Raw genomic sequence first — 26389 nt, forward strand, 5'->3', positions numbered from 1 at the left:
TGAACGTATAGAATCATAGAATCATAGAATGGTAGAGTTGGAAGGGACCTCCTGGGTCATCTGGTCCAACCCCCTGCTCAAAGCAGGATTCACTAGATCATCTCAGACAGATGTCTGTCCAGCCTCTGTTTGAAGACGTCCATTGAAGGGGAACTCACCACCTCTCGTGGCAGCCTGTTCCACTCATTAATCACCCTAACTGTCAAAAAGTTTTTTCTAATATCTAATCTGTGTCTCCTCCCATTTAGTTTCATCCCATTGCTTCTAGTCTTTCCTTGTGCAAATGAGAATAAAGATGATCCTTCTACAATGTGACAGCCCTTGACATATTTGTAGACAGCTATTAAGTCTCCTCTCAGTGTTCTTTTTTGCAAGCTAAACATTCCCAAATCCTGCAACCGTTCCTCATAGGACATGGTTTGCAGACCAGTCACCATTCTGGTCGCTCTTCTCTGAACTTGCTCCAGTTTGTCTATGTCTTTTTTAAAATGTGGTGCCCAAAACTGTACACAGTATTCCAGATGAGGTCTGACCAAAGAGGAGTAAAGACCGATAATGACTTCACGTGATCTAGACTGTATGCTTCTGTTAATACATCCCAGAATTGTATTTGCCTTTTTTGCTGCTGCATCACACTGTTGACTCATGTTCAGTCTATGATCTATTAGTATACCTAAGTCTTTTTCACATGTACTGTTGCTTAGCTCTATTCCTCCCATTCTGTATATGCTTTTTTCATTTTTATTGCCCAGATGTAGTGATTTGCATTTTTCCCTGTTAAAAACCATTCTGTTGGTTGCTGCCCACTGCTCCAGTTTATTTAGGTCTTTTTGAATCCTCTCTCTCTCTTCTCTAGTATTAGCTATCCCTCCTAGCTTTGTGTCATCAGCAAATTTAATCAGTTTACCCTCAATTCCTTCATCTAAATCATTGATAAAGATGTTGAACAATACAGGTCCCAGGACGGAGCCCTGTGGTACCCCACTTGAGACATTCATCCAGCTGGATGTGAAGCCATTTACAATCACCCTTTGAGTCCGATCACTAAGCCAGTTATGAATCCACCTAACAGTTGCCTGGTCCATTGCATACTTGGTCATTTTTTCAATAAGGATGGTGTGAGATACTTTGACAAATGCTTTGCTGAAGTCAAGATATACTATATCTACAGCATTTCCCTGATCCACCCAGTCAGTGATTCTGTCATAGAAGGAAATTAAGTTAGTCTGACATGACTTGTTAGTTATAAACCCATGCTGACTCTGGTTAATCACTTCATTCTTATCCAGGTACTTACATACATGTTGTTTAATAATTTGTTCAAAGATCTTTCCTGGTATAGAAGTCAGACTCACCGGCCTATAGTTCCCTGGGTCCACCTTCTTCCCCTTTTTGAAGATAGGAACAACATTTGCTCTTCTCCAGTCTTCTGGGACTTCTCCTGTTCTCCAAGAATTTTCAAAGATTATGGAGAGTGGTTCTAAAATTTCTTCTACGATCTCCTTCAGTACTCTGGGGTGTAATTCATCTGGACCTGGAGACTTGAACTCATTTATGTTAGCTAAATATTCCCTCACAATCTTTCTGTTTACAGATAACTTGGATTCTTCTATTCCTTTAAAAGGACAGTGAAGATCAGTTGATGTTACATTTTCTTTCTGAGAGAAAACAGATGCAAAATAGGAATTAAAAAGTTTGGCCTTCTCAACATCCTCTCTTACCATTTCTCCATTTTCATCCTGTAAAAATCCTATAGCATCTTTGACTTTTCTTTTACTTTTGACATACCCCCAAAATCCTTTTTTATTGCTTTTGACATCTCTTGCAAGCCTTAATTCATTGTCAGCTTTAGCTAACCTGATACATGTCCTGCAGGATCTGCAGACTGCATTATAATCTTCTTTAGATATGCCTCCCTCTTTCCATTTAATAAACATTTCTTTCTTTCTTTTTAGCATGTGTTTAAGTTCTGTGTTCATCCATCCTGGTTTCCTTAAATGCTTCCCATTCTTCCTACTTTTCGGGATTGTTAACGATTGTGCTTTGAGAATCTCATTTTTAAAAATTTCCCATCCTTCCTGGACATTTTTGTCCTTAAGGACATCCAGCCATTGGATCCCTCCTATTCTCTTTCTGAGTCTCTTAAAATCTGCCTTTCTAAAATCTAACCTTGAAGTTTGAGTCTTCACATGTCTTCCTCCTCTAGTTATCCAAAATTCTATAATAGCATGATCGCTGCCTCCTAGGGTCCCAGACACTTTTACCTCCTCAACCATTTCCTCCTTGTTTATAAGGATTAGATCCAAAGTAGCAGATCCCCTTGTTTTCTCCCCTACCTTTTGGAAGATAAAGTTGTCTGCAAGAGAGGATAAGAATTTGCTTGACCTGTTAGTTTTACTTGAGAGAGATTCCCAACAAATGTCTGGATAGTTGAAATCTCCCATGACCACTACGTCATATATTTTTGAGAACTTGGTCATTTGATACATAAAGAGTTCATCCATATCTTCAGCTTGCCCAGGTGGCCTGTAGTAAATGCCTACAATGGTGTCCTTTCCGTTGTTCTCTCCTTGTATTCTTACCCAAACAGTTTCCACAGAACTCCCAGTCTCTGAAGCTTCAATCTCTGTGCAGATATACGCTTTTCTAACATACAATGCGACACCTCCTCCTCGTTTATCAAGTCTGTTTCTTGCAAATAAGTTGTATCCTTTTAGCCTTTTATTCCAATCATGTGTATCGTCCCACCAAGTTTCAGTGATTCCAATGACATCATATTTCTTTTCCTGCGTTAGTAGTTCTAATTCTCCTTGTTTGTTGCCCATGCTTTGTGCATTTGTATAAAAACATTTTAGTTTGTGATTGGTTTCTCTTCCTCCCATATTTTTATTATTTAAATTGTTTTGTCTTTGTTCTTCCTTTCCACTTCCAGTAGCAGAGATCTCAATAGTATTTGTCAGCTGTATGGCTTTTTCTGGCCTTTTGCTTCCCTTCCCACATTGTTCTAGTTTAAAGCTTTCCTGATGAGTGTAGCAAGGCGACTTCCAAATACATGTTTTCCAGTCTTCGTAAGGTGCACCCCATCTCTAGCAAGCAGTCCATCGTATAGGTAATTCATTCCGTGATCCAGAAATCCAAATCCTTGTTGACGGCACCATCGACGTAGCCAGTTGTTCACCTGTAGAATCTTATTCCACCTCATTGTTCCATGGCCATCCACTGGGAGGATGGATGAGAAGACCACCTGCGCTCCCAATTCTTTCACTTTCTTGCCCAAGTCTTCAAAGTCACTGCAGATGGTTTCCAGGTCCTTTCTTGCGGTGTCATTTGTCTCCACATGTATTAGCAGGAATGGGTAGTGATCTGTAGGTCTGAAGAGTCTTGATATCCTGTCAGACACATCTTTAATTTTTGCTCCTGGAAGACAGCACATTTCTCTTGAGGTTATGTCTGGTCTGCAGATAGCTGCCTCTGTTCCTCTTAACAGGGAATCCCCCATGACCACCACTCTCCGTTTTTTCTTCACAACATTCTTCTTTCTCCATCCAGGAGGATTCTGAGGGCTTACAAGGTTATTCATTGCTGGCAAAGTCTTATCTTGCTGTATTTCTTCATGGTTCTCCTGTGTGAGAGCCTGGTACTGGTTCCTGAGCAGTATGGGTGCTGACTGCCTCTCGATCCTCCTGCTTCGGTGGGTCACATGCTTCCATTCCTCTGTTTCGTCAGGTGCAGTTCGAATTTCTTCTCTTTCTGAATCATGAAGAGATAATTCTGCTCTGTCTAAGAACTCTTCACCTTCCTTAATGATTTTCAAGGTAGTTAACCTCTCTTCTAGATTTCGCAACTTTTCCTCCAACAGGGACACAAGCTTGCATTTCTGGCATGTGAAGTCTGGCTTTTCCACTGGCAAGTCTGTGAACATGTAGCAGGATATGCAGCTCACCAAATGGCTCCTGGACTCTTCCATGTTCTTATTGTTAATGTTCTGAAAACAGTGAAAAAAGCTTAAAAAAAAAGCTTCAAAATGCGCGCGGCGGTAGGCGCGCGGTTTACCGATGTCCTCTTTTCAGCTCCAACAGCCAAAATCCAGTGTTCTTTGAGCTCACAGAGACTCTTCACTTACCCCAAAATGCAGTGGGAATATGCAAATTATCTCCTCAGGACTCCTCCCCTGGTTTAAATAAAATAAAGTGTAATTGCTGGTTGGTCAAGCAATATTTTGTGATCTGTCCCTGGAAGGGATAAATAAAGCCTATGTAATCTCTGCATAATTGTCAAGTTCTGACATCCGAGAGCGACATTTATACAAATAGGCCTGTATTGATTTATAAATACTCATTCAAATTTAATTTCTTCCCTTCTTTAAAGGGAATCTGTCAGCAGGTTTTTGCTTTGTAATGTGAAGACAGCAGGAGATGGGGGCTGAAATACAGATTTCAATGATGTGTCACTTATCAAGCTGTGTGCTATTGTTTTACTTAAAATGAAGGTTTTATCACCAGGACCTTATTACCCTGACCACAGTGCACAAGAGCCCTGGTCCGACCACACCTCCTCCTCTGATAAGCTCACTGTCAATAGACAATGTACACAGAAAGCTATGGTGTGGGCGGGGTTAGCTTTCTCAGCTCTGCTGTATGTTACATTGAAGAACTGATTGTGTCACAACGGCAGCACCCAGTAAACGAAGTGAGACATTGTTGGAATCAGGGTCTCTTTTCCTACATTTATGCTGTTCCTAGGTGAGGTAGCAGAAACCTGATGATAGATTCCCTTTAATACTTTCCTCAATAGTAACACAGGTTAATTTCTTTCTTAAGTTGTTGTTGTTATTATTTATTATTATTATATTTCTACAGGTGGACAGTATACAACCAGTGCCTGTTCCCGAGCCACCCCCTCCTGCCAAATTTCAGTCCATTGGAGTCCAAGTGGAAGAAGAGTGGAGGTAAACTTGAATACTATTTTATGGGGATAGTTGTGAAAAAAAAGTGCTCTAACAGTTTTGTCACTTATTATAGTGTCTGTGCCAGGCCATGTAGGGAATGACCTATTAATGTTGAAAACTTTAATTCTGTTATCTATGTATTCATACATTTCCAGGAGGAATAGCAGAGAAATTACAGAATGCATGGTTCTATTGACAGCATTTTATCTGTTTTCTTTACTAAGGGTACGCTCACACTGGCGTATGAGAAAAAAAAAAAAAAAAAAAAAAAATTCCCATTTTCATCCAGGAGAGTGGGGCTATTTTTTAATCTCTCTCCCCTCATGCTCAATACATCTGAGAAAAAATCTGCGGGTCTGCAGTAAATCATTGAATAACATTGGTCCAAGTGCAGTCAGATTATTATTTTTTTTAAAATCGACTTGCACTCCGATTTTATACAGTAGTGTGAGCGAGCCCCTAAAACTGACTCTTCAGGACAGCAAAGAGGTCATTTTTGCACTTGATAGAATACTGAGTGCACAGTAAGAATGTGTTACTAAATGCAAATGGATAAAATGATAAGATTACGTCTATTTGCATACTTATTTTCTACATTTGTATAGAAGTTCAATGGAGCTGTGCAGACAAGGGGAATTCATTGTTCATGTGTGCGAGCGAAGCCGTAAATATATAATTAATATTCTAGTCATTATCACACTCACTGTATGTAGCACATTTTGTAGGTATAGTATAACGTTTTCTAATAGAGAAGTAGGTGGATATTCACTTCTTTAGCCCCTTAATCCCTAAATTACTGGGCGTAGTTTTTTTTTTTTTTTTGCGTTGTTCATTTTTTCCTCCCCCCTTCTTCCAAAAGCCACAATTTTTTTTATTATACTGTCCAGATATCTGTATGAGGTTTTGTGGGTAATGAGTTGTAGTTTTGCATGACTCCATCCATTTTACCCTTCAATGTACTGCAAAATAAGGAAAAAAAAATTCCAAGTGTGGGGAAAATGTGGAAAAAACCTCAATTGCGTAATTGTTTTTCTTTTTCTGTGTTCGTTGTGCAAGGCCGCACATGTCTAGTCAGACTATAGCTGGAATTATTCATATTGCATACTTGCGGTCAGATAACCGCCTGATCCCGGCAACGGAGAATGCTGACAGTTTGCAATGTGTGCACTGTGAGGATTCACAAGTCTGCAGTCACATAGTGACTGCAGACCTTCGTGCCAAATCTGGACAACTCCTTTTTAAGTACTTTTTGTCTCTTTTTTTTTGTCTCTTTAGCATTTGCATTGGGTTTGACCCATTGTTTTTATTTTTTATGTTAAGGTCAATATATTTGATTAATCTATAGAGCTGCTGGCATATCATACTAAGTATCCACTTCTTTTAGCCTGAATTAGAAATATTGTTACTAGTGATGAACGAGTATGTTCTGTTAACCTGCTCGGGTTGCTCGCTAAGGCTAAGTGCCCACGATGCAGAAATGCTGCATATTTTTTCCGCTTCTCCCTGGCAGGAAAAACGCATGCGGTTTTTACATGTGTTTTTCCTGCCAGGTAGAAGTGTTTGTCAAGCGTTTTTCACATGCAATTCTCCATGCGGGTTATCAAGCGATTTTAGCATCACTTGGAAAGTGCTTGACAACTTGTTCACACTATATAAATACATGCAACTGGCATGGATTTATAGTAGTGTGACCAAGTTGGTTAACAAAAAAAAAAAGAAGCTTATACTTACCTTCCGATGTCCTCCCGGTGTTTTCTCTGCTGCATCCGGTGTCTTGGGCGGCTTGCGGTAGTGTGAAGGACCTGCGGTGACGTCATTGAGTCGTGTGACAAGTCACATGACTCAGTGACGTCATGGCAGGTCCTTCACACCACCGCGACCCATACAGCAGACCAGACGGAGGGGAGAAAACACCGGGAGGACATCGGAAGGTAAGTATAAGCTTTATTTTTTATTTTAAATTCTTTTTTTTTTTTTACAGTTTCTATGCTACCCAGGTCTGGATGAGAGTCTCCTCTCCTCCAGACCTGGGTACCATCCGCACATTGAACCGTGTGATATCCGCTTGTGCAGATGCAGTGATGCGGATGTCACGCGGTCCAATGCAAGTCAATGGCGGCGATTACGCTGCGTGTCCGCAAAATTAATGGACATGCTGCGTACTTTTCCGGCAATGATAATCCGCAGCGGAAATTTCCACAGCACATGCGGATTATCATTGGGGACCATGGGGCACGTATTACCAAGTGTTTAAGCGTTTTCGCTGTGGAAATTCTGCGGCAAAAACTCTTGAAAAACGCATAGTGGGCACCCAGCCCGAGTATCTTCAGTGTGTTCGGGTGTTATGTTTTTGAGTCACGCAGTGTGCTTGATTTGCGACTGTTTAAGAGCTTTAATACATGTGAGGAATGCCTATTAAACAGGCATTCCTCACATGTATAAGCTATCAAACAGTCGCAAATCATGAGCACAGAGTGACTAAAACATAACACCCAAGCACGCTGAAGATACTTGGAAAACACCCAAGCATGCTCTTAAATCTCGAGTAACGAGCCTGCTCTCTCATCACTAATTGTTACGTCTTCGTAAAGTCATCAAAACTTACTTTTCGTTGTTTGCCTACAGGAATAGTCGATCCAGCAGTATGACATCAAAGCAAGAGACAGATTCTGATACTCAAGAGCCCAGCAATTCATCTGATAAAAGTGTTCCCGACTGTCCACCACCCCGTCAGCCCACCACTGGTCCTCCAGTGCCCCTCCCCAAAAAGCACCTCTCCTATGGAGATGGTGGGGAAACAGAAGCCTCTGCCCTTCCTCCCCCTGACCCTTGGCTGGACTCTGCAGCCTCTCCTCCTTCTACAGAGCCTGCCCAGGCAGGAGCTTGCCGCAGAGATGGACACTGGTTCCTGAAGTTGTTGCAGGCTGAGACAGAAAGGCTTGAGGGCTGGTGTAAACAGATGCAGAGAGAAACCGGCGATAACAACTTATGTGAAGAAGGTATTCCATTTACCATTATTCCTATCTGGTTTATATGTGAATGCAGCCTCGTGAGAAACCAGACTTGGCTCTTTCTGTGACGTCAAGGCTGCAGGAGACTGTATACATGCTCTAAACTAAAGGGTGTTTTGCTATGCATTTATACATACTCATTGGCTCCTCCGTTGTATATTACTCCCTTGTTGGTGCCCTTTTTTTTCTTTTTTTTTTTTTACCGTCCTTTCAGTATTAGTTTGACGCTAAACACTACAGTTCCCGTGAGTCTCTTCTTTGCTTCACTGTTAAAATCAACATTCTCCTTCCCCAGCACCATTGCAAACTCCCCATCTCTCTATAGCCTCTCGGTCATTAACCCTGTGTTTCCTTCAGTGGGGTGGGAGGTAGAGAGGAGGAAATGTGACGTTTTTGTGAGGGAAGGCACCTTCTTAGAGGATCTTTCAACACATTTTTTTCATGTTGAACTGGACACACAATATAACAGTGGCTGCAAAATGGAATAAAACTTTTTTTTTTTTTTAATTCAGTCTCTCTATTGCAGAGAGATTGGCAATCAAAATATCTGGCACCTAATGAGTTCATTTTCGTTAAGTCCACGTGGATATTATCAGATAGTTTTTCACTAAATGACATTGCCCAATCCTAAGAAGGCAACAACACACAGCAGAAAAAGAACATTCCCCACAATAGCTTGGTCTAACCTCTGTCGTGATTAGAAAGTGCTGAGAGTAGAAGTCAGATGCCTAACACCATTCAGATAAGGTCCCAGCAGTCCATATGGGCAGAGGGGCAGCACAGCTGAGATTAGCTGTGTCATATTACAAGCCCTTCTATTAACTCTCCTCCTTTCAAAGCACTGTCATCTCTGCTGTGCTGCCCCTCCTTCCACACTGCAGTATCACACTTGTGTTTGCTGTGCTTACAGCAACTTTGTACTTGCTCAGCAGTGATATCAGGCTGTCAATTTATTCCCCACACAGGAGTAACCTGCCTGTTTTTGGGCTACTCCTGTGTAAGATGTAATGACACCCTGCTCTGATCTCATGGTGTAAGCGATGGTGGGGGCATGTCCTTTTTCTGCTATGTTGCTGCCTTCTGATTGGAAACATCATACAGGGGGTAGAAGTAAACGCCTTCAAAAACTGTATGATAGCGCCAACTTGAACTTACCGAAAATGAACTCGTTATGTGCCAAATAGTTTGCTAATATTTCTGCAATAGAAAGGCAAAAAAAACAAAACTTTTTATTGTGCTCTTCAGCCACTATTACTATTATTATTCTTATGTATCCAGTTCAACAAGAAAAATTTGGTAAAGGGTCCTCTTTAAAAGTGTGGTTGAAATGACAGGTGATCAGTGATGTTTCACATTCTCGGATTGGTGAGGGTTAGGAAATCAGAATATGAAACATCACTGATGTTTAGGAGAAACAGCGGGTGACAGTTGTGACTAGTTTAAAGATTGGAGACCTTGTGCATTTTTCTGACCCATACCATAATAATTACCATAATATAATATTATTTTCATTATGTATGTGCCCAGCTTTGCTTTTGTTTTATTGTTATGGGGTTTTGATAAGTAAGGATTTTCATTATGCCTTATATTTACTAGATTGTGATCATATTTTGCGGTTATCGTCTCCGACATTGCTGCTATTTCCATTCAGTCTTTTTCTCTTTGAATATCTAGTGCCAATAGCCCATCTGGCAAAGTAGACTCTAATTTATGTCCCGGATAAGCATTTCTCGCATGAAATTTGTTCGCCCTGACCTCTGCCTTCTGCTTGCAGTGATTGGGAAGGTTCTCAGTGCTGTTGGCAGCGCTCAGCTTCTGATGTCACAGAAGTTCCAGCAATTCCGTGGATTGTGTGAGCAAAACCTGGTAAGAGATCCATAAAGATGGAACGAGCATTTATCCTGTGTGCCATGTGTAATATATAATGGAAATTTTGCCTTTTTATACTTCTTGCTAACTGAATATTTATGGTGAGCTCAGGTTACCTTTTGAAGGTGCAATAGCTGAGGAAGCCCACACCTTCTCCCTAAATCTCTTTAGATTTGGGGACAAAAAGATGGATCTTGCTGAATTTGTGGCGTTTTTCTTTCTGAAGACATGATGTCATCATTCTGGATGATGTCACTATTTCTGCAGTCTCTTTTCAGCATCAGTCTGCCTTATACTGTTGCATCTCCAGAAGTCGTCATTGTATTGATCTGCGAAAACTAAGGTTTCTAATGGGTACAGAAATGGTCTACAATGTGCTTCTTCAGAATGCTCTGACCAATATCCCAGAGCACATAATAAAGACTACATCGGTGAAGAACATCAAAGGATGCAAGAGCCTGAAAAATATCATACAAAGATTCTTGGGAGAATGCTTAGGTAGAATATAAATGATGACTGGGATTACCACTGACCTTTGTGTCTTTTATATTCCTCTGATCCAAAATACAGTCTTTTAAATAAATGCAAGGTCATAGGCTTCAGAAGGGAAAAAAAATATGTCTGCAGTACATCCCTGGGTCCCCCGCCTTGCCATATTATTATCTATTATGACTTGCAGATTCTTGAATTATTGATCTTATAGTTTAATTCTGTCTTGTCTAAATTATTCAGTTGCATTATGGTTGACCTTAGATTCTGCCATCTTAGATATTTTTCCCTCTCTGTCTACATGGAATGGATGTGGTTATCAACATTAGTGAAACCTGGACAGTACAACCCACAGAACGTTGGGCAGGCACACTTCTTCTAGATAGATGAATGCTAATGGTTGGTTTCTTTAAAATACTTTACTGGTTAATGAACTGATGGAATCTAGTTTGACAGTAATTGGTGTTATCTTCCTAGTAAACATGTATGTTTCGTATTTCTGTAGTGGAGGAGAAGCCAGTCTCTCTGGCATTTCCTACCCTTTGAAAAAGAATTACCAAATTGCAGGAACACAAGTGTCTTACCAATTTTGAGGAGTTGGTGGTAGTGTTGAGCGAGTATGTTCTGTTAACCCTTTCGCCGAGTATGCTCGGGCCGAGCTCCGAGTATTTACAGCTGCTCGGTGATATGGTTGAATCGCTCCCGTGTGCATGATTTGCGACTGTTTGACAGTTTTACTACATGTGAGGAATGTCTATTTCTTACACATTCCTCACATGTAATAAAGCTGTCAAACAGTTGCAAATCATGCATACGGGAGCGATTCAATCATATCACCGAGCAGCTGTAAATACTCGGAGCTCGGCCCTAGCGTACTCAGCGAAAGGGTTAATAGAACATACTCACTCAACACTAGTTGGTGGTCATCACCATCTATGCCAACACACACACACACACACACACACACACACACACACACACACACACACACACACACACACACACACACACACACACACACACACACACACACACACACACTCTGTATACATAAGGCCTAGTACGAGGATAAAGCAAAAGAAAATAAAGTGCTGTTTTAACAAAGATGATGACGACCAGTAATTCCTCAAAATTGGTAAGACACTTGTGTTCCTGCATTGTGTGTGTATATGTATATTGTAAAGATTCACTTTCTCAGGTAGGCATTAGGTAATGTTCACACAGGCAACATGTTTTGGTTCAAACAAGTGCAGTTTTATTGCGTTCATTAACTCCATGGGATTCAAAACCAAAACCGCCTCATCTGGGCTCAAAGATATAACAGCAAATCAACAGTTCACTTAGCGGGGCACATATACATATGTATGTCAGTGCAGCTCACCCGAACAGATTACAGTCCTTTCTCCCGGAGAAAACGTCATACAAAAAGAGGCAGAATCCTGCCAGTCTCAGTATCCCCTTTAGCCTGAGCTCCAGCAGCTTCCAGTGCCAAACGGAAGTGTTCAACTCTGGGCACAGTTCACACTAAACAGACTATAGCTTCCACATAGTTCTCTGCAGCTCCCACAAACAGACTGCTCTGCTTTCCTAGCTTACCCCTGCAGTCTCCATTCAGAGAGGCCCCAGCGCTACAGCTCACATTTTGGCTGGTCACTCACCAGCATCACACTCTACTCTGCTTCATTCAGCAGACTAATACACCTAGTGAACACCGGCCCTGGTTCTAGTAAAAAAGCTAGTCAGGTGCATCTAATCAAATCTTGCAGAGCTAGGACTTAACCCTGTCCTACCTGGCTCTGCTACAATGTGTACATGAATATGTGTGTCCATATTTAGTTGTCGCTTTCTATCTGGAAATTCATGGTATACTTCTCTTCAGTTAGATTATGTTGTGACCACCACACCCCCAGAGATTACATGGCTTTATGTTCTCTGAAGGTGGTCACCGGATCTGCATGTGTGATGCAATTTGGATAGAGTTTCGAACTGAAGTTCTCCATAATGATGATGACTCCACAGCTACTGTCCCAGTTATAATATAGAAGATCAGAGTTCAGCCTTCTGACTACATACTGATAATTTCTTAATTTATTTAAGTGACTGTAGAGGAAAGGATAATCACAGGGTCAGCCCAGTGGAGAATGATAGTACTGGTCAAGCTGCCCTTGTGAAGCTGTTCTGAAGCAACATGAGATTTATAGCAAAGCATAGAGAAATAACATGCATGATGAATAGCTTAGAATCAAGATTGAGGCTAAAAGGTTAAAACACATGGAAGTGCATAAAAAAGTACCCAGTGATGGACAGTCGGGAAGGGTGCAGTTATAGAAGGGGAAAGGGAACTGGCAGTGCTTCTTTACTTCCCGAGACATCCGTATGGGAGAGAGAACATATTTTGGTGTGTTTTTCCTTTTTAAGGACTGATCTGATGGCCTGCCATTTTGTTTTTAACCAACATGAAGATAAAGATATATTTGATACTAATGGAAGTACTTTTTCTATTCTCAATTTTAGATGCGCATTTCACTGAAAGGTAGATTTTAGGTTTTTCTTGAACGCTGAAGTCTTAAGACAAGAACATTTAATTCAGATCTATTTTAAATATATATTAAATTCATTGTGGCCTTTCATAAAGGTGAGCTGTTAGAGGTAGCAGCAAGATTATAGGCTTTGTCAGCAGCTCTGGATAAAATTCCAGGAATAATGGTTAGTCAGCCCAAAAGGGGATTTACATTTTCAATAGTGGGAGTGTGAATACTGCATGGATTGGACTAAGGGCTTTTTGGTTAGGTAAGGAGGAAGTTGCATGATATGTTATCATGGTGGATTAAGCCTAAAGGTTTCAATGGAAATGTAGTAAAATTGTAATATGATTTGTTGTATCAGTTTGCCTGGGTGCGGTTGTTCTACAGCTCTCTTCAATTTTACTGTTGTTTTGCTTGCACTCGTAAGGTTGGGTTAATTTACTTCACAGTATTTTGTGCTATGTATTTCTGATCATGATTTCATTGTGATTTTTCCCAATGGCTAGTGAAAGAGCAAATTGACTTTATTTTTCCCTATATTGACCCAATACATAACAATGCTTACTGCATTTTTTTTTTAATTTCCTACTGTCTTTGGGTATACTGCTCCTATGTATACTCTTGTGTTTCCATCATTTTTCTTTAACGGCCTTCAGCTCAATATTGAGCCATTGTGACTTGATGAATGAATGATCTGTAGGAAGATCGATCTTGTGCAAGCCTATTACGTCCACCAGGGTCTTCTCCACCGTTATCTTGATAATATTAAGTCATCGGGTTGATGGTATTCCTCTTCGCCTTGTTCCTTTTCTTCCAACCATGATGTCCTTCTCCAGTGATTGCTCTCCATGTGATGTGTCCATAGTAGGCAAGTTCGTAGGTTGGTGAACCTTGCTTCGAGTGACATGTCTGGCTTGATTTTGTTCCAAAACTGGTTTGTTTGTTCTTCTTGCCATCCATGGTATTGATAACATCCTTCTCCAGCACCACATTTCAAAGGTGTGTATTCTTCTTCTTTCTTGTTTTTTTATCATCCAGGTTTCACATCCATACGCTACCACAGAAAAGACCAAACTGAGTCGTTTCTTTGTCGCCAGTGACGTGTTCCTCAATTTGAAGACCTTGTCCAGTGACTTCATTGTTGCGTTGTTTCCATCATTACAATCCGGAAACAAACCCCATTTGTATTCCGTTCTTGCAGTCCGGTTATTCCCTTATATTTGCCTCCTCACGCTGTTTGTCAGCAAAAAGAGGAGATCGCACTGCATAAAAATTCTGCAATTGGTCCACTACTTATTGAAAATCTCCTACTAGTGCCATTTTCTTGTGTGAAAGAGCATGAAGTACTTTTCTCATCCTCTTCACAGTATATCAAAAAGGTATTATGGTTGGCACTCGTGGCCTTTCTATTTAAGTGATCAGTGGTAGGATCCTGGTGAATCCAAATTAGTAGAAGCAGAAAACCACAGCACTCAGGATGTAGTACAAAACAAACACATGCTTAATTGGGTGATCCACATGTGACAGAGATCCATGACGTTTCTGACTGCCACCAATTTGGTCCATCCCGGACCTTTGTCAATGTCTTAAAACAATCATAACCGTATTCTATTTACATTATATACATGAGAAAGGGGGAGAACAAACCGAACTAAAGGTCCAAAAGGGTACATCAAAGAAAGAGGTACATCAAAGAAAATTGTCGATATTGGTAGTGAGTAAAATACCTTTATTAGACACTGGGTTTGAAGTGGTACTGCACGGAGGACAGTCGTCCGAAACGCGTGTAGGGGAGTGCGTCTCGCAGCTTCTCACCACACAGGTAACTACATTTATATCTATAAGTATCACCTGACATTACCCCCCCCTTAATATGGGTCATTACAGTAGCCATATTTACTGATATTTTTGACATTGATACCTTGAACACCTAGACATATTTAGTACAGGGTTGGATCTTTTTCTGACACATAACCTACCAGTATGATTGCTTTACACATATGTGATATCATTGGTTAATATGCTACACTTTAGGCAGGAGAAGCATATCGCTGGTAACTCTACTCACCTTTCTAGTTACATTAGATGGGAGACGCCATTTGGGGGATATTCCTGTATCAGTGTGTCTGTTGGCCAGGGTGTGGTCTACTCTTTTGTTCTATTTTTTGTGCACCGGTTATGTAGCCCTATATATTATGGGAGGTGAAGGGTATTTCCCATATATGATATAATTATTCAATGAATGTTAGTTTGTCTGTTTGACACTATCGTGTTTTAAACTGTATTTTATTGTGTTTATTATCTGCGAGTGCACTTTTTCTTCCTTGTATGTAGTACCACTTCAAACCCAGTGTCTAATAAAGGTATTTTACTCATTACCAATCCTGACAATTTTCTTTGCTGTACCTTTTCTTTGCTGTACCTTTTCTTTGATGTACCCTTTTGGACCTTTAGTTCGGTTTGTTCTCCCCCTTTTTCATGTCTCTACCGAATGGTCTGCCATTCCATGGTCCTAGCGCTGACTTCCATTTATTGGATTTCATGCCAAAGGCTGTGTGCCCACGATGCGTTTTTGCAGAGGCAATTCCACTGCAGAAACGCTTAAACGCTTGGTAGAAGGTCTGCCATGTTCCCCAATGATAATCCGCATGTGCTGTGCACATGCTGCGGAAATTTCCGCTGCGGATTATCATTGCGGAAAAAAAAACAAAAACGCAGCACCACCAATTATTTTACGGAAGCGCTGCATTTTCGCCGCCATTGACTTGCGTTGGAATGCATGGAATCCGCATCACTGCATCTGCACATGTGGAATACATGCGTTTCAATGTGCGGATGGTACCCGGGTCTGGAGAAAAGGAGACTCTCCTCCGGACCTGGGTACCATAGAACCTGTACAAAAAAAAATAAATAAATAAATAAAATAAAAAATAAATATTATACTTACCTTCTGATGGCCCGCGGTGCGCTTGTCTTCGCTTGCCGGCAGATCGCGGTGGACTGAAGGACCTGCGCTGATGTCATTCAAGCCAGGACGGATCGAATAAAGACTCCGGGGGCCATCAGAAGGCAAGTATAGATTTATTTTTTAACATTCTACGGTCACAGTATATAAATCCATGCTGTTTGCATGGATTTATATAGTGTGACCAAGTTGTCAAGCACTTTCCAAGTGATGCTAAAATCGCTTGGAAAGCGCTTGTCAACCCGCATGTGGAAATGCTTGACAAACGCTTCACATCCGCCTGTCCCTGGCAGGAAAACGCATGTACAATCCGCATGCGTTTTCTGCCAGGGAGATGCAGAAACGCTCAGGAAAAAATCCAGGGCATTTCTGCATCGTGGGCACATAGCCTTAGACTGGATTTCTATACACCAGTATTTTATGGTTTTCCAGTAGTCGTTTTCTCTTACATTATATACAGAATACATAATGACCTTTTATATATAAAGTACAGACAAATAAAAAGGTATTTCTCCCCATATAGAAATATAGTAAACCGGTCTGCAATGGTAAACGTATCAAAGTGGATGAGGAAAGTTTCCACAATAGTCATATCTCATATATGAGAATTATATATGAAATGTAGGAGCAAGCAGACATCTGAGTGTAAATGTGCAAAATATAATGTAGAAACCCCACCAGAGTGGATTAAAGGGTATATAGCACATTAGTTATTTTCCTTATGATCTATACAGGCATTAACTGCAGTATGGTTATGGAGCATAATAACATGTCATAAGTAGGGTTGAGCGAGCATGTTCTGTCTGAGTATGCTTGGGCCGAGCTTCGAGTATTTACAGCTGCTCGGTGATATGGTTGAATCGCTCCCGTGTGCATGATTTGCAACTGTTTGACAGCTTTATTACATGTGAGGAATGTCTATTTCTTACACATTCCTCACATGTAACAAAACTGTCAAAGGGTATGTGCACACGATGCAGAAATGCTCAGGATTTTTTCCTGAGCGTTTCTGCATCTCTCTGGCAGGAAAAAACGCATGCGGATTGTACATGCGGTTTCCTGCCAGGGACATGCGGAAATGAAGTGGTCTTCACTTTCATTTCCGCATGCGGGTTGACAAGCGCTTCCCAAGCGATTTTAGCATCACTTGGAAAGTGCTTGTCAACTTCACACTATATAAATCCATGCAACCGGCATGGATTTATATAGTGTGTGAATGTCAAAAAATAAATCTATACTTTACCCTCTGATGGCCCCCGGTGTCCTGCTTCATCGGTCCCGGCTGCCGGCAGTGAAGACTTTAGGACCTTCCGACGTCAGCGTCACGTGACCCGTCACATGACTCTGACGTCAGCGAAGGTCCTTCTTCATTCAACCGCGAAGTGCCCGGGAAGCCGGCAGGACGCAGCGCGGGCTGTCAGAAGGTGAGAATATATATATTTTTTATTTTATTCTTTTTTTTTAAATGGTACCTGGGTCTGGATGAGAGTCCTCTCATCCACACCCGGGTGCCATCCGCACATTAGACCGCATGAAAAGCGCATCAACATATACAGTGATGCGGATTCCATGCGGTCTAATGCAAGTCAATGGCGGCAAAAGAGCAGCGTTTCCGCAAAATTAATTGACATGCTGCGGATTTTTGACCGCAGCGTTTACGCTGCGGAAAAATCCGCATCATGGGCACAGCACATGCGGATTTCCATTGGGGAACATTGCTGCCCTTCTACCATGCGTTTTTCATGCGTTTCCGCGGCGTTTATGCAACTGCAAAAACGCCGCGGAAACGCATGAAAAACGCATCGTGTGAACTCAGCCAAACAGTTGCAAATCATGCACACGGGAGCGATTCAACCTCATCACCCAGCAGCTATAAATACTCGAAGCTCGGCCCGAGCATACTGGGCGAAAGGGTTAACAGAACATACTCGCTCAACACTAGTCATAAACATGTATGAAAAATTACAATTGGATGCTACTAGGGAACGTGGTGGCCAAGGCCGGACTCTGACTGAAAATCAGCCCTGGCACATGAATCAAAGCAGCCAACATGCAAATCTATTTTTTAAACAGGAGTGTATCTTTTCTATGCAACCTTTTCTGTATAGTTTGTTGGTAAGAACACTAAGGGAGGTCAATGGGTGAAAAATGACAACACATGTCCCTCTCCCTGTCTTTAAAAGTTGGGAGATCCACCATTCTGTGACTGCACCTATGCCCGTGACTCCGCTGACAATTTTTGGTTTTTGAAAGGGGGAACCAGAATTAGGACTTCTGCTATGGGGCCTTATGACTTCTTCTATGTATGCCCCTAGCTGCTGGAGGACCCAAGGTCCGTGCATATTATAATTTATACACTCAGCCCATCCTCCCACCTTTTTAAAGGGGTTTTCCACCCAGTGCAAATTAGTATTCAGCCAGCTGTACTGCTGACTAAAAAGAGTGTAATGTTGGGATTCAGCTTAATTAGGCGTTTCAGGCAGTTGTCACGGGACCATAAGTGTGTGATTTGCCAAACACCTTCTCATCTGCTTCTCCTCCATTTCTCTTAAAGGGGTTTTCCCACGAACGAAAGTTGATTTTAATCAATAGATCTTGGAAGAATAATAAGTTCCACAATTGGATGTGTTTAAATAAAATGTTCCTGTGCTGAGATAATCTTATAAATGTGTCCCTGCTGTGTACTGTGTAATGTCTGTGTCTGACTGTGCAGGAACATGGTCTGATCATACCACAGCTCCTGGGCAGGGGAGGAAGCAAAAGAGTATACAGACATTACAGCACAGGATCACAGCTGATTCTTTCTGTGAGATAAAACATTTCCCTGCCTGTATTTAAACAATGTTTTACTTCAAAGAGAGAATCCTTTGTGATCCCATCCTGTAATGTCTCTACACTTCTTCTCTTTTTTTTTTTTTTTCTTCTTGGTTTCCTTTTCCCCCGCCTAGGAGATGTGGTATGATCAGACCATGTTCCTGCACGGTCAGACACAGCCATTACACAGTACACAGCAGGAGCACATTTATAAGATTATCTCAGCACAGGGACATTTTAAACACATCCAATTGTGGAACTTAATAATAATAATAATAATAATAATAATATTATTAGATCTATTGATAAAAAATAACCTTTTGTTCGTGGGGAAAACCCTTTTTAATGTCCTATTGATAGAAGGAAGTGCGTGTGTTTCTCATGCCGAATCGGTCTCTGGGAAAAAAATCTCAGCATGCTGTTAGTGGCTCCGGAATTTGGATCAGTTGCACCTATACAAGTCTATGGGTGCACGTGAAACATCAGACTGCACTTGGGTGTCATCCGAGTGCAGTCCGATTGTTTGGACACAGACAATGGAGAACTTAATTTCTTCATCTTCTCCCCACCAGTGATACGATTTTCTCATGCAAGAGAATCCGATCACAATAAACTAACACTCGGCTCAAACTCAGATCAGCGTTTGAGCAGCATCATTACCATAATCGATCCGATTTTCTGGCAATCATCGATCTTGTGAGCGAGTTCTTAATGTTATAACCACATAATGAAAAAATTATAGGGATGTCCAGTCAGGAGATACTAATGACCATTCCACAGGATGTCATCAATGGGAGATCGGTAGGGGTCTGACACTCAGTGCCCCCACTGAACACCTGTTATTTTTTCTGGCATCTGACAGAGGTAAACGCGCTAAATGGAGCTGCTTAGCTTAGCACTACAGAAAGACCTCTAATCTGCACGAAGCAGCAGCCAAAACCCATTCAACAAGCTTACCTCCTGCAGGTACCCTAACCAAACACCTCTGATCTCTGGGGGTGCTGAGCGTCAGACTCACACGAATCTCATATTGATGACTCTTCCTGTGGCGGGGTCATTTAATATTTCCTGACTGGACAACCTTTTTAACTTGGATTCTGTTTACATGGCCTGTCGGGCAGGAGTCGATGACCACCAACTGGTAGTCCTTTAGCAATTGTTTCTTAGCCTGTGTACATTGGGTGACTGTGGTAAAGGATGCGCACTGAGCGATCTGTTATAAATGCACTGTGACTACAGCATCAACAAAATATTGGGGCCTAAAGTGTTCTTTGTAGGGGGCTGATATGATTTCTATAAGGACTGATTGCCCAGCCCTTATATAAGTCATATCTTCTTGGCCAAATAAGCTTCTGGTGCAAAACTGGCTGGAGGACTGGCCGTTTTTAGTTGGTAAAACTGCACATGGTATGATGACCCCACAAATAGTGACATTTACCTTTTCTAATTGCTATAGCATATTGATAGATGTATAGCTATATGGGCTACCATATACTCTGGTGGTATCTATTTTTGCTGGAAGTTATGTGGTTGAGAATTGTTTTGCTGAAATATGCAAGGCCTTCCCTGAAATGGACGTCTGGATGGGAGCATATGTTCTAACACCTCTATGTAATGCTCATCGTTGATGGAGCCTTTTCAAGATATGCAAGCTGCCCATGCCATAGGCAATAATGCAACCCCATGCCATGTATTTCTGCATTGCACAGCAAAATGTTTATATAATAAAATGGCTCTTGGAAGAAGGGGAGGACAAAACAAAAGTGCAAAAATTGCCCAGTCGTAAAGGTAAAGAGAAGAAGGGCGCTCCCATCAAGATGAAAAAGGCAGATGGATCCAATAAGTGCAGTTAGCACAAAAGTATTATAAAAATGCAAACTTTTTTTGAAAAAAACCCAGCGCATCCAGCCGTCATGGGGTATTTTTTATTTTTATAATACTTTTGTTCTATCTGGCCTCATCATCTCGGCAGGAGCACCCTCCATCTGTTTATCACTTCATCTAGCTGTGCTGGAACTCCCCATGGGGGATATTTCCACAGTATACCAGGTTGGCTGCACCCACTATAGGGCATTTGGAGTTTCCCAGGTGAGAAGATTTCCTACAATTTGGTTATACATTATTAACTTACTGCTCTCAGAAAGCGCTCTTCTCTCCCCTTTTTCCACCAAAGGAAATTCCATTATTGGTTCAGTCGTAAAGAGGTTAATGGTCACTTGTGAAGTAAAGGGCAACACAACCTTTCTTTTTTTTTTTTTTTTTTTTTTTTTTTTTTAAGTCCTTTTTTAATATTAATATTGCTTTTCCTCAGAATATCACTTTATGACAGCAGCAGTCTTGAGAGCAGCCTTGTACAGTAGTGTATTTTTCCATCTATTGTTGTGGTGTAATGAGCTGTAACACACATGCAGCCATCTATCAAAGTACTCCTCACACAGCCGGATTTCCGGAATCCATCCTGGGATATGTATGTATGTATGTATGTATGTATGTATGTATGTATGTATGTATGTATGTATGTATGTATGTATGTATGTATGTATGTATGTATGTATGTATGTATGTATGTATGTGTGTATATATATATATATATAATATAATATAATATAATATAATATAATATAATATAATATAATATAATATAATATAATATAATAAATATATATATATTGTATAAAATCCCAAAGGCATTTATACAATGTTATTGTTAATACTTAACATAAAAAGATGCCCTCTTATAAATGGAGCTTAAATAACTGATCAATTGTAATGCACACGCTTCTACATATATTGGATTTAGCTTTTTGTTGAGTGACCCTTTAAAGGGGTTTTCCCACAAACAAAGGACATTTTAATGTAATAAATCTTAAACTAAAATAAGGTCTACACATGAATGTTTAAAAAAAAAAAAATGTTCCTGTGCTGAGATAATCTTATAAATGTGCCTCTCATTTGTGCTGTGTAATGTGTCTGACCGTACAGGGACATGGTGGGAACATACCACAGCTCCTGGGCAGGGGAGGAAGCAAAAAAGACTATACAGATATTACAGTAGGGGATCACAGCTGATTCTTTCTGTGAGGTTAAACATGTTTTTAAATAGGCAGGGAAATGGTTTCTATAAAGAAAAACATCTGTGATCCCCTGCTGTCCTGTCTGTATACTCTTTTGCTTCCTCCCCTGTCCAGGAGATATGATCAGACCATGTTCCTGCACGGTCAGACACAGACATTACACAGTACACAGCAGGGGCACATTTATAAGATTATCTCAGCACAGGAACATTTTATTACACATCCAATTGTGGAACTTTACTTTAATCAATAGATCTTGGAATAAAAATAAAGTATACTTTTTTTTGTGGGAAAACCCCTTTAACGTAATACAGGATGTCACAAGCTACACTTATCCCCGACAAGGCTATGTGCTCTGTTTTCTACTGTCTCCATTTGGGATGGCAGACACCCTTTAATTTCAGTCTCTGGCACTCAGCCATATTCCTTCTCCTTTTTCACAGTCTTGTGTTTGGCTGTAAGACCACTTTCTCCAGCAGAACTCTCCCCTCTCTCTCTGCTGAAGGGCAAAATATTAAGTCCACCTTCTTAGCATGAGGGTTTGGCTTCAGGCAACCACCAGTGAAGGATGGAGCTAATCAGCAGGACATTACCCCTTGTGTTCTTTGTGTGGAGGATTTCAATCATGCAGGCTCCTTGTTGGATTTGCTCCTGCTTCTGAAAAGACAGTTACAATAATGGTCAGTTGCTTATAATGCAATTCCATAACACAGCTGAAAACTAGAGCTTCTAACCATTTTGTATAATATAGCCTATTGCTTATGTTCTTGGTACCTTCTACGATCTGATAACCCAGAAGACCAGTTTTACAGGATACTGGGATTCTGTCATTGACCATATGACTCATGTACTAATGACACGTGTACTTCTTCGGAGAGATTCTGTATTGGTGAGAGACCTGGAGGAGGAAGAGTACCACAGCTAGTAATAGCCATGCTGTTTAATAATGTAGTACATGGACACATTGGTGCAGGGGTCAGTGCTGGAAGAATGTGGAAGGAGCTGGAGAATTGAGGACATTTACCACCCCTGGCATAATGATGGACATGTGGCACTATCTAGAAGAGTGAGCTGAGCTGCACAGCTGTCACTGTGCGGAGGGGGATGTATAGGTCTCAGCTTGTTGAATGTTTTATTAATGTTTTCACGTTTTGTCTAGATGGAATGGAGGAAAAGGAATAATTAAAAATTGACACTTTCTTCTTCCTTTCTAGAACCCTAACTCAAACCCACGTCCATCAGCACAGGACCTTGCCGGATTTTGGGACCTGTTGCAGCTTTCCATAGAAGATATTAGCATGAAGTTTGATGAACTCTTCCAGCTCAAGGCCAATGGCTGGGCGTTGAGCGAGACCCCTGATAGAAATGTAAGTATACCTGATGTGTAGTCCAGGATTTAAAGATTCTAGGATTTTTCTCCAATGTCAAAATTTAAAAATTGTGTAATATGCCATAAAATAACAAGAACTTTTACTACACCCGTGTTAAATTCACTGGCTTTCAAGTACCCTGCACCAGTATACATTTACTATGTCGCTGTTATTACGTGCTCATCTACCCATAGGACTGCTGCAACCACTTACGGACTTCAGCGGTCTTAACTTAATTGATGAAGGAAGTGATCTGTTGTTGTTAAATCTCCCTTATCTAGATGTCAGGCCACGTTTATACGCGGAGTATTTGGTCAGTATTGTACCTCAATATTTGTAAGCCAAAACCAGGAGTGGGTGATAAATCCAGAAGTGGTGACGTGTTTCTATTATACGTTTCCTCTGATTCTTCCACGCCTGGTTTTTGGCTTACACATACTGAACATATGCATTTCTCTCTAAAGCCAGTTTCATACTTCCATCGTTCATGGTCCTAACACTGACTGCAATGGCCAAATCAGTAGCCGGCCTCCTGTCTTGAATACAACAGTCTCCTATATGGCTATTGAGTTTGGGTCAAGAGATCTGTGGCCGGTCCAGACATAATGATCTGTACTCAGAACATGAATTTTGGAAGGATGAAACTGGCCTAAGGTTGGCCATAAACATTAGATACTTATTTGGCCCACCCCATGCCTCCCATCCCTTAGAGAGATGGAGGAGATCACTGCTAGACACCTCTGATTTAAAATACAACTGTCCATTCTTCTTTCTCGAACATTTGCTTTCAGGAGGTCCTAATACACATTATATGGTTGACTCAGCCCATTTTGAATTACAATATGAAGACGGTAACGTATTGTGTCTGGTTCAGCATTACAGTGAATACACAGTCAGATCATTAAGATGGTAAAAATAGTTGTCATTAAAGAAGGTTTTCTTATTTTGGAAAACCCCTGTGCCAAAAACAAAAAGAGAAACTGTTCTTTACTTGCCTGTCCTGGGTCCATCATTGAGTCTCCACCGCTGTTCTCAGTGCCTGCTATTGTCGCCAGCGCTGTGAACTCAACGATCTACCGACAATAATTGACACCGAGAGCAGCAGAAGAGATTCAGCGCCGGACCAAGTAAAGGGAGTAAGAACAGCTTTTGTTTTTTGGGGTATTTTGCTTATTTTAAAAAAAAAACAAAAAAAAAACTGCTTCTTGGGACAGGGGTTTTCCAAAACTGGAAAACCCCTTTTAAGGAAATGTAGAAAAAGCTGGGTATCCGTGCCAGTAAGCATTATAATGATTTGTGTCTATAATATAAGACACCCAGCATCGCCTGTGTAAAAAGCCAAGTAGTTCACTAAAGTAACCTCTTCCCATATGTTTACCTGGAATGGGTGGCCTGTAATACTACATTTCCCCTATGGCAGGCGTTTACTCTGCCTGTCACCCCCTTCCCTTCATCTCTATTAGGGGATTACCATCGAGAAGAGTTACAACTCCTTTAACCAAGAAACAACCACAGGGTTTTAGGGCTTGATTAACTAAAGGGCAAAAAACAAATGAATAATCCAGAATTCAGTTTGGTTTGAGAAAAAGGTTTTTGTGTAAAAAATAGAAACCAATTTCTGTGCTGTGCCATCTAAACACTGGGCACATAGAGAATATGGCTGGGTAAAGTGATGCCATCAATAAGTATTTGGACACGTTTGCTTCTCTCCATATGTCTTTTCATTAGCACAGTATCCTTCATGCATGATTTGGCCCTGACATTTTTCCAAATTCCCACAAATCCTGCACTCCCCTCCGAGCAGCTGCCGCCTGCTTTCTTCCCAGTGTTTCTTTCATTCTGTCTTTACGGTTGAAAGAATATTTTTTTCAGTCTTTGCCCGGTCCTAACTTACAGCTGGAGCTCATAATGTGAATATATGTGATTACCTAATCTGAAACCCTTCCATGGATAGGGAACATTATTATGATATCCATATTAAAAATGTATTTCCATAACATTTGTTTCTATATTGTGCTTTTAATTAAAAAAAAAAAAAAAAAATAGAACAATAAAGTTTAATCATCTTTTTCTATGTATTTTACAGGAGATAAAAAGACCCCCGCCCCCTGTGCCAAAGAAGCCAGCCCGACCCAAGCCTCCCCTAAGTCGTGACAAGGCACCAGGCCCCTCTAATAGTGAAAAGCAGCGACAAGAAGCCCGTAAAAGGCTGATGGCAGCCAAACGAGCAGCCTCGGTGCGCCAGAATTCTGCTACAGAGAGTGCGGACAGCATCGAGATCTATGTGCCAGAGGCACAGACGCGGCTCTGAGTGAGAGAGCCTCTGGTGTGCCAACAATGGGGGGAATGGAAGGTCTTGGCAACTATAGACTTACTGACAGACTCAAGTGGGAGACACGGGGAGAAAGGCACAAGAGCACGCTAACCTGCCAGGCACACGGCGCTGCCAGGAGGGTTCCACAGATGGTGTGCCAGGACTTTTCAAACTAATTATTCTTAAAATAAAGGAGATTTTTTTTTTTTTCATGTCTGTGTGGGGAAGAGACCCAAAATGGAAGGTTTTTGGAAGGAGTATACCTGTTATGCAGCCCCACTACCCCTCTCCCTATATGGGCCGAGGCAATAAGGCACCCCAAAATCTCACAATTGCACAAAGACTGCACCCTGGTTTTGGACGGTCTGCCATGTTTGTATCACCCCCTTGTCTGTTATAAGTAGCACCTATCGCAATAAGGAACAAACCCTACCCCCAGCATCCCTCTCCTCTTTACGAAGGAGCATGCTGTTGTACGGTTCCGATTAAACACTTGCTCCGACAGCCCCAAATTTCATCTTTTGGAGTAGACCGACGGCTTGCGATGCATTGTTCTGTTTAGTAGACTTCCACTTTGCGGTGCAGTATAGGGCGGTGCAGTGCCCCGCAGTAAGGAGTCAGGCTCTGCTCTGCACTGCCATGCATTGCTGACTTCACTAGCAGAGGATTAGATTTTTGTGCGAATTCTGAATGTTGTTTTGATTTAGACCCAGTTTAAATGGAGACAATATCATTGCTTATCAAAGTCCAGTCTGCGAGCTAGGTCAGCAATGTGATGAGAAACAAAGCACACTGTACGATATGGGAAAACCTACCTGTACACTAATAGTGAACCCACTAACTGTGCTGATGCATAGTATCCCAATACATGGACCGATTGCTCATAGCACTTCCTATCCTGACGCTGAGAATCTCTATACTTTACCTTTGAACATGTTGCGCTGTATAATGATGCTAAGTACCTGTTCACCAGTAATATGCAACATCGTTGTATGATATGGATTTTCTAC

The 26389-nt window shown here is 41.2% G+C and overlaps 1 protein-coding gene across 2 annotated transcripts in view; it reads left to right on the top strand.

Moving 5' to 3' along the window:
• The window catches only part of DLGAP4 (DLG associated protein 4), a 261005-nt gene extending 235120 nt beyond the window's left edge, over nt 1–25885 (top strand). For both annotated transcript variants that reach the window (XM_073683832.1, XM_073683833.1), the window contains 5 exons: nt 4860–4948; nt 7574–7947; nt 9734–9825; nt 22910–23062; nt 25152–25885. In XM_073683832.1, the coding sequence (XP_073539933.1) occupies nt 4860–4948; nt 7574–7947; nt 9734–9825; nt 22910–23062; nt 25152–25376 (933 nt within the window). In that variant the 3' untranslated portion in view covers nt 25377–25885. The remainder of the gene's footprint in view (nt 1–4859; nt 4949–7573; nt 7948–9733; nt 9826–22909; nt 23063–25151) is intronic.
• Nucleotides 25886–26389: the final 504 nt, after the last annotated feature.

This window comes from Phyllobates terribilis, unplaced genomic scaffold, assembly GCF_046119375.1.
Source record: "Phyllobates terribilis strain yellow unplaced genomic scaffold, ASM4611937v1 Scaffold_5__5_contigs__length_657084704, whole genome shotgun sequence".
NCBI classification, from domain to species: domain Eukaryota; kingdom Metazoa; phylum Chordata; class Amphibia; order Anura; family Dendrobatidae; genus Phyllobates; species Phyllobates terribilis.